Below are 8,922 nucleotides of genomic sequence, written 5' to 3' on the forward strand. Positions count from 1 at the left end.
GGGGCGGAGTCCAGGTGCGCTTCGGCGTCCACTTGGCAGAGCGCCTGGGAGCCGCCTGTGGGCAGGAGAGGTTCTGTCAAATGCGAGGTTCCTTTAATAAGAGCGACCAGTCCGGCTCCGAGAGTCATGGCGACCGCAGCGTCTAACCACTACAACATTCTCACCTCCAGCGCATCCATCGTGCACTCGGAGCCCGGCAGCATGCAGCAAGCCACGGCGTACCGGGACGCGCAGAGCCTGTTGCAGAGCGACTACCCGCTGCAGAGCAACAGCCACACGCTCAGCCACGCACACCAGTGGATAACGGCGCTGTCCCACGGAGAGGGAGCCCCGTGGTCCTCGAGCCCGCTCGGCGCGGAGCAGGACATTAAACCCGCGGTGCAGGGCGCCCGGGACGAGATGCACAATTCCAGCAGCAACCTGCAGCACCAGTCACGGCCGCCCCACCTGGTGCACCAGACGCACGGGAACCACCACGACGCCCGCGCGTGGAGAACCACCACGGCGGCGCACATACAGAGCATGGCGACGACAAACGGCCAAAGCCTTATTTACTCTCAGCCGGGCTTCACCGTCAACGGGCTCATCCCGGGCAGCGGGCAGGGGATGCACCACCACAACCTAAGAGACAGTCACGAAGACCACCACAGCCCGCACCTCAGCGAACACGGCCACCCTCCGTCCCAGCATCAGCACCAGCACCGGCCGCAGAGCCACCACGACCACTCGGATGAGGATACGCCGACCTCGGACGACTTGGAGCAGTTCGCCAAGCAGTTCAAACAGCGCAGGATCAAGCTGGGATTCACGCAAGCGGACGTGGGACTCGCCCTGGGGACCCTGTACGGAAATGTGTTTTCGCAAACCACCATATGCAGGTTTGAGGCCCTGCAGCTCAGCTTCAAAAACATGTGCAAGCTGAAGCCTCTATTGAACAAGTGGCTGGAGGAGGCGGACTCCACCTCGGGCAGCCCGACCAGCCTGGACAAAATCGCGGCGCAGGGGAGGAAAAGAAAAAAACGGACTTCAATCGAGGTAAGCGTAAAAGGAGCTTTGGAGAGCCATTTTTTGAAGTGCCCTAAACCGGCAGCGTCGGAAATAATCGGCCTGGCGGACAGTCTGCACCTGGAGAAAGAAGTGGTGAGGGTTTGGTTTTGTAACAGGAGACAGAAGGAAAAACGCATGACCCCTCCGGGAGGAGCGCTGCCGGGGAGCGAGGATGTGTACGGGGACACGCCGCCGCACCACGGGGTCCAGACCCCGGTCCAATGAACTCTGCCGGACCGGCTCCTCCAGGACTTGTTTACCGTTTTAATTTATCCCACCCCCCAAGGTTATATATAAATCACTGGACTATGAAACGATATAGTGGGTGTTTTATGTATAATAGATTGCAGTGATTACTGACACAATATCTGCAGTGAATATCTGAGAAATGGAAAACGAGTGACGGGAGGACAGGACATTTTTTGTCCTCCCCTCTCGCAGAGCTGAAGGAACATAAGCCCGTGTTATGTTCTCCGAGGATACATGCCCAGCACTGTGACTCCAGACGACGCAGTTTCAAGGTGTAGCCCCTATTGTGTACTGAAATTATACTTGACGAAAAAAGGAGGGGAGGGGAAGAATGGTTTTAGAAGAAAAGCTTCCATTTTCCAGTTTTTTTTCTTCTTCTATTTTTTTTAATATATATCAATTCCAACCTTTTTGGGGCTGTGCGTAAAAGGGAAATCAAAGACGTTTTTTTAATCTTTTATTTTATTTTCGTTTCTTTTTCTTTCTTTTTTTTTTAGTTTTGTGGCTCTAAATTGTGCGTCCAGCCGTGATGGGTGTGTGGGTAGTGCAGTGGGAGGTCAAAGGAGCTGCGTTAATGGAGTAAAGTGGAGGCCGGTATAGGCTTCAGCCCCAGTGCAGTGGAGTCCAGCTGAGGGTGAGCATCGCCTGAGTCCCATCTGTCAGCCAGACCGCTTTTAATTATTCTGTGTGGACTGAGGTCACCATTTAGTTAAGAACACATTATTATTATTATTATTATTATTATTATTATTATTAGTGCACGTGCAGCTCACTGGTTAAACTCTTCAGTATAAATGGCCTGAGCGCAGAGATGTGGTAAATAAAAAGTGTGTGACCTCTATCGTGAGTCAGCCAGCAGTCTAAACAACAAAGTCCGTGTTTTCCACACAACAAGCGTTAAATATTATTATTTCCCCCCTCAGAGCGTCTCCCAGCTCCAGGATTGGGGCTCCGTGGCGATTGATTGGATTATATGGCACCTTTTTCTTTTTTTCTCTTTTTTTTCTTCTCCCCACAACAGGATGGGCTCCACACACACACAGATCTCGACACAAGCAACTCTCACAGAACAGTTTGGATCCGCTTTTGTAAATATTGTATAACTTTAAAAAGTCATCCCTCTTTTTTCTCGCTTTTTCTTCACTGGGGCACTTTTTCCCATTTTCTTTCATTTTTTTGTCCCCCTCCCCCCAAAAAACAAAAAAACAAAACAAAAAACAAAACAGAAATCACACACGAGCAGGTTGAGCTTCAGAGTCCATAGCCTAAACCCACCGCCTTGCACTTGTGTACCTTTTTTAAATGGTGCGGACTTTTTTTCTTTTTGTTTCTTTCTCTCTTTTTTTGGTAACGCGTTAATTTTGACGTCTAAAAATGTCTGCTATTTTTGTTTGTTTTTTAAATTCCTCTGAACTTTTATTTTGCATTATTATTATTTTTATTTTTTTTATTTTTTTTTGGCTTAATTCGCCTAGTAAGAGTTTGCTTTCGCCATTTTGCGCCCGCTCTGAAATAAAAACAGTGCTTTAAGAGTGAATCCACATAAATATAGCAGAGAAATGTCCACAAATAAACGATCTAAGGGGAGGATTACAAAACAAAATTAATGTGCGAATAATTTGTCCTCAAAACATATTTTAGTGGCGTTCCAAAAATTGCAGCATATGATCAAAATTATTATTATTTTACAATAACCATGCAGCCTTTTTGTTCGTCTGTTTTGCCTTTTTTATGTAACGGGGGGAAATTGCGCGTAGACATTTTATTTAATGTTATTTTTTTTAGTTTTGTTAATGAGATTGTAATTTATTCTGGGTGGCTTTTACAGAAGAGACAAAGGGTGAGATATATAAGAAATGAAGAGCCGAGAAGGCTTTTGTTTTGTAGGGGACGGGGTGACAGAAAGAGAGACCTATTTTTCTTTCTTTTTTTGTAATAGCGGGATTGCCACAGCCTGGACCGTCACAGCTAAATGTATATACATGTTTTTCTCCGTGCAGTAGCTCGCCTTTTTGTTTTATGCAAAGAGAGAAATCCAGGGACTTTTTTCCCCTCTCATGTGGAAACTGCTTTTCTTTTCTCCTCCTCTTCCTTCTCTGTGTTTCATTTGCAGAAAAAATAATAATAATATCATTAACAAGCAGAAACCATCATGGCATTGAAATCTTTCTTCCAGTAGCTTTAAAACCAATCGATCCAAGTCACAATTCACTGGAAATACAAGTTGTGGGATGTAGACCTGTAGCAATCCAACGCTGTTCTTCTTGCTGTTTTTGTTTAATTGCTTGTTTGTTTGTTTTGTTTTGTTTTTTGTTTGTTTGTTTTTTTTTGGGGGGGGGGGGGAATAGGCTATGTCATATTCACTGGATGAACTTGGGGTAGATATGACGCAGAGGTGAGGAATGCCTGCAGGTGTTTCATCACTTGACACATGAACAACGGACTTGCACATTTTTAAATAACGGGGTTGATATTAAACAGCTTTTTTCCAACGTCGAGGCTAAATGTATTTATTTTATTTACACACACACACACACACACACACACACACACACACACACACACACATGTATACACATATATATATTTCCGTGAAACCCAGCAAATCAGGGAGCTGCTGCACTGAGTTGCCTGACAGCTGTGCTGTTAAAAAATATGCTTCTTGCTTTGAGCCCATTCGTTTGAGTGGAATTAATGGCCGAGAGAAAATCAGGGTTGATGAATGGAAGATTGTGAGCCGATGATGTGTTGTTTCTGCCCCGAGGCTGCTTTTAAATGAACTGGCTTTGGCTGGGAAAACCACAGCTTCCATCTAGGGTTAAATTAGGACTTCCCAAAGTGGAGTCCGAGGACTAAAAAGTGGTCATTTTGGAGGGCTGAATCACGGTCCAATGCGGTAATCTTTTTCTTTTACTAATATGTGGACTTTTTCTTTTATCACGCAGGATTACACACAAAGATTGTGAGCAGATGTAGATGTTTTTATTTAGTTTTCCCCCCTTCTTTTGCTCCTCTTCTCCTCCCTTGAATGACGCTGTCTAGTTTATTTCTTAAGATAATTAATTAATCTAAGAAGACAAAAATGTATCTTATGAAGTCAGCTTTCAACCCTAAGCACAACTTTAGGCTGTCGTGATTAAATGAGGGTTAAAAGACTGGCAATTGAACGCATCGCGACGATGCTTTCCTGATTTCAGATAAAACCTGAACGCTTTAAATTTGTCCCGATGTGCTAACATAAAAAATACTAAGAAAAAAACCCCTCTTCTTCTGTTTCTTCTCTTCTGGTGACCGTGAGTTTGACACTGGTGACCCTGATGGCATTTCCCCCTTTCCCTTGAGTGAGTTATTTCCCCACAGTAAGCATTGGTGTGATGTTTGTGTGCACGTGTGTGAAAATCTAGCCTAGCTGATTATTATTACTATTTTTTCAAGCTTGGATCTGACAGCCAAATGCAAAAGTTCCTGCTTAAAAATGTGCGTGATTGCGCGCGGGCCTTGTGCCTGTCAGAATAATATTAATTAGAATCGGATCCGTTTCCTGTTCTGATGTCTGCAGCCTCACGAGCATGGATGAAGTGCTTCTTTTCTCTCTCAGAATTAAGAAGCAAACAGAGAGGTGGATTGGCAATCAGTAGCTAATAAGGTATTGATAGTGTTTATCAATAAAGCTGATCATAAAGAACTAAAAACCAATCGTGTGCTTTAAACAGAAAAATAAAAAATATGCAGATATCCTCTGATTCAAGGTGGGTGCCATTCTAATCAACGCTAATGTGCTTAACTTAACCTATACGAGACGATGATGATGTAATACCAGCTTGCCAGAAAGCGCGTCTTCACGCGTTGTTTTGATGTGGGAAGAAACACCATCATCACCACCCCCACTCACCGTTTGACCTGCCATTTGGACGCCTGGTATGAAATGACCCCGGCATTTAAAGCCCCCTCTGCAACTCTCTGATCTCTGAAGTAGACTTTTGTGAAGCTCTGTAATAAAAATAAATAAATAAAATAAATAACATTTTAAAAAAGGAAAAAAGTGCGCCCTCGCGCCCTTCATCCGCTCTCTAGCAGATGCAATTAATAGCGCGTCGCGTTAATTACACCTTCCTTTTTATTTAGGTGACTTGAAATTTCCCATTAGGCTCACAGGCAAGGAGGGAAAGCTGCTGTGCTGATGCTGTGGCGCTGACTGAACCGAGCAGAGGAAGAGAAGCGGGAGGGTTGGGGTGGGGGGGACACATGGTCGATGCTCTAGCGCCATCTTGCGATACCAGCAGGAGCCTCGGGAGGAGGTCGGGTCAAGTTTTCCTTTCACGACAGAAACGTGGAATAGAAGGCTTCTCTGTTCTTTGGGGATATTATGTTGGGATACTGTTGGGGTATTTTTTTAAGTTCATATTCTTATGCCAATTAATGCAAGGTAAAAATAAAAATAAAAATAAAAAAAAGATTTCACTAAGCTGACAGATGAAAGTCAGGTTCATTGTTCATCCCTTTAACTGTCCGACCAGATGGAGGACATTACTTTTCATTCATAAAAACAAAACAAAAATGGGAAAAATTCAATGTGCAGAAATGTTAAAAGTTGAAAAGATGTTACAGTTTATTAATTCCATAAAATCAGGCTTTAATGTTAGCGTCCCCATGAAAGGAGGGAGTTTGTCCAACTACAATTCATAATTACAATTCAATCTAAATAAAAGTGCAGTGGAGCAGTTTTCCACTGGTTATATCTTTGCCATTCACAGCTGGCCAGTCTCTGTGTGGGGTTGACCAAAGTGCAAGTGATTCTTCAAGCCTCCACCAAGCTCCACATCCCTGCCCAGATTCGTGCTCACTGTGGGCCCTCCGCGTTAAAACTACAAGCTGATTGTGAAAGACTCTTTTACACAAGTATGAGTCAGGTTGTCATGTCTCACCTCCATTAGATAAGCCTCGTCTGTATGTAAACTTACCTCGACAGCATTGGAGGGTTTTGTTCTCTTCTAGTGACAGAACCAGTGTCTCCAGTGGTGGGCAATGAAGTAGGGGTGTACAGTGTGAGATTTAAGGAGCATCGCTGACTCAGCACGCTCAGCCCTGCCACTAGATGAGCATGTGCAATTAGTGGTTTTACTAACTTGCTAACAAGGGGGGCTGTTAGGTGTAAGTGTGATTCGACAAATGTGGATACATATCAAAAAAGTGATACACAATCTCACTCAGATCACAGAAATCTAGTTTAACACTGTGTGTGTAACTACGCAATGTTTCAGTGTGAATTTCAGGGGTCTAATTGATTTTGAACACGAAGGTTTTAGCCATCCATCCCCTCCACAGTGATCTTCACTTAATGCGTTTGTACGAAGCATCAAACATCAGGGTCCATCTCTGAGTCCTGTGAGGACCAATCAGCCCAACAATCGCTCACTTATCTGTCAGTCTCTCTTTACTCACACCTCCTCCACGCACACACAGAAACACACACAGATAACAGTGATACAAGCTCACGAGCTGAACATAATTCCACCATTTGACATTGTTGTTGTTTCGGTTTCACTCAGATGCATCGCAGCTAATTACACTTTGCACACTTAAGCACACAAACGCGCGTGTGCGTTCATTTGTAAACGAGTTATTGTTTAATTATAACTTCACATGAACTTTGCTGATCAACGGGGCGAGTCGTGTCTCCCCTTCAGCGCATAATTATTCGGGCTATAATTGCTCGGCCTGTTTGTGAAACATGCTCATCCTTCAGCACGGCCATCGCACACATCCTGTGCCAGACCCACGCTGTGAAGGCCCGGTGTAAGAACAGGAAGCTTTAGGTGGACAAATAAAGCTTTTATATCGGCTGTAAATGTATCATTGGCCACATAAAAATTTTTTAACAGTGCCATTATATTTGTATAATCACAGAATTATTTCCAAAAAACCAAAAATTACCAGGGTCAATATTATTAGTCCCCTTTTTACTGAGCCATAGCACAAACCACTGCTGTGCAATGATGTGCTTCACCTCTGTATTGCTCTATGCAGTAAAAGCAATTTAAAACTGAGGGTTATCTTCCAATTTATACACAATATAAAAACTTCAGTGGAGAAAACATCATGCCAAATACAAAAGACATCTGTTTAGACTTGAGAAAAAGAATTGTGGATGCTCACAAAGCGGGAGATGGATATACAAAGTTATCACAAAGCCGCCAAGTGTCAAGAACTGGACTGAGATGTATCATCAAGGAATTCAAAGAGAGCCACACAGTACAGAACAAGCCTGGCAGAAACAGGAAGCGAAAAAACTTCAAAGACTCTGTAAAGCAAACTAGTGAGAGATGTGTCTGAAGAACCCAGAACAACTGCCAAGACATGAATGAATTACTTAGCAAAGTCAGGACTGTTGACGTAAAGAAGACTATCACTAGAATTCTGCATATAAGTGGACTGTGACGTGGACAAGAGAAAGAAGACACATTCAAGCCAGACTGAAGTACGCCAAGGACAACCTGGAGAAAGATTATGCTTACTGGAACTGTGTCCTTTGGTCAGATGAGATGAAACTAGAGCTCTCTGGACACAGACACGCTGATTATGTTTGGAGACAGAAGGAAAAGACATACAATTCAAAGAACATTGCTCACAGTGAAACATGGTGGTGGGAGTGTTATGCTGTAGGGATGCTTCAATACACCTGGAACTGGGAATCTCATCAAGGTGGAAGGAACCATGAAGAAGCATATGTGAAGATTTTGAAAAAGAAAACCTCATGCAGGCAGCAGCAAAACTGGTTCTCGATGGATGTCTTGACAATGAGCCAAGACATACATCGCTCCTGCAGAACTACCTCCAGAGGACCAAAGTAAACGTTACTGGCTGGCCTTGGATCTTTTACTTAAAGCTTGTTCCTCTGCTGCCACAATTAGTGCCTCTGCGCTGTCTTTTAGTCCAGCCACTGGTAGTATTTAGACATTTATATTATATTATATTATATTGTATTGTAACCTATCCCCACAAGCTGCATGTCTTTGGATGGTGGGAGGAAGCCGGAGTACCCGGAGGGAACCCACGCAAACACGGGGAGAACATGCAGTTTGTGGGGATAGGTTAATTGGTTAATCCAAATTGCCCATAGGTGTGAATGCGGGAGTGAATATGAGCGCGAATGGTTGTCTGTCCCTGTGTGTTAGCCCTGCGACAGACTGGCGACCTGTCCAGGGTGTACCCCGCCTCTCGCCCTATGACAGCTGGGATAGGCTCCAGCGCTCCCCGTGACCCTGAAAAGGATAAGCGGAAGCGAATGGATGGATGGATATTATATTATTATTTTATTTAATAAAGACAGATACTCACACAGGAAAAGTCTAAAATTAAAGTGGATTACAGTTGTAGTTCAAAGCTGAAAATATTGAAAGAGTAAGACTAAACTGTCTACTCTCTAAATTCACACACACTTTGACTTCTTTCTCTGTTTATTGAGAGGAAAACAAAAAAAAAAAAAGCCGTGACTAAGGCCAGCATTTGCAGGCAACCCTCTGTTTTAATAATGTAGATGTCACTTTAATACATTTTTAATCATCTGTGCCACCAGGTCAAAGTTGGTGTGAAATCTGCAGGATGGCTGTTTGGTTCAAAACAAGA

At 43.7% G+C, this 8,922-nt stretch overlaps 1 protein-coding gene across 1 annotated transcript; it reads left to right on the top strand.

The window, feature by feature from the left end:
- The first annotated feature begins 70 nt into the window (after positions 1 to 70).
- pou3f2b (POU class 3 homeobox 2b) lies at positions 71 to 3,602 on the top strand. The gene has a single exon (XM_085290828.1). It carries the CDS (start codon positions 127 to 129, stop codon positions 1,270 to 1,272), a length of 1,146 nt encoding a protein of 381 aa, XP_085146954.1. The 5' UTR covers positions 71 to 126; the 3' UTR covers positions 1,273 to 3,602.
- Positions 3,603 to 8,922: the final 5,320 nt, after the last annotated feature.

This window comes from Mchenga conophoros, linkage group LG11 (genome assembly GCF_057382185.1).
Source record: "Mchenga conophoros isolate Kocher_MC1m ecotype Shallow Benthic linkage group LG11, M_conophoros_male_GT1.1, whole genome shotgun sequence".
Classification (NCBI taxonomy): Eukaryota; Metazoa; Chordata; class Actinopteri; order Cichliformes; family Cichlidae; genus Mchenga; species Mchenga conophoros.

Bases quoted from the DNA above. Each gene is read 5' to 3' on its own strand.
- pou3f2b (XM_085290828.1), top strand. From the start codon at position 127: ATGGCGACCGCAGCGTCTAACCACTACAACATTCTCACCTCCAGCGCA.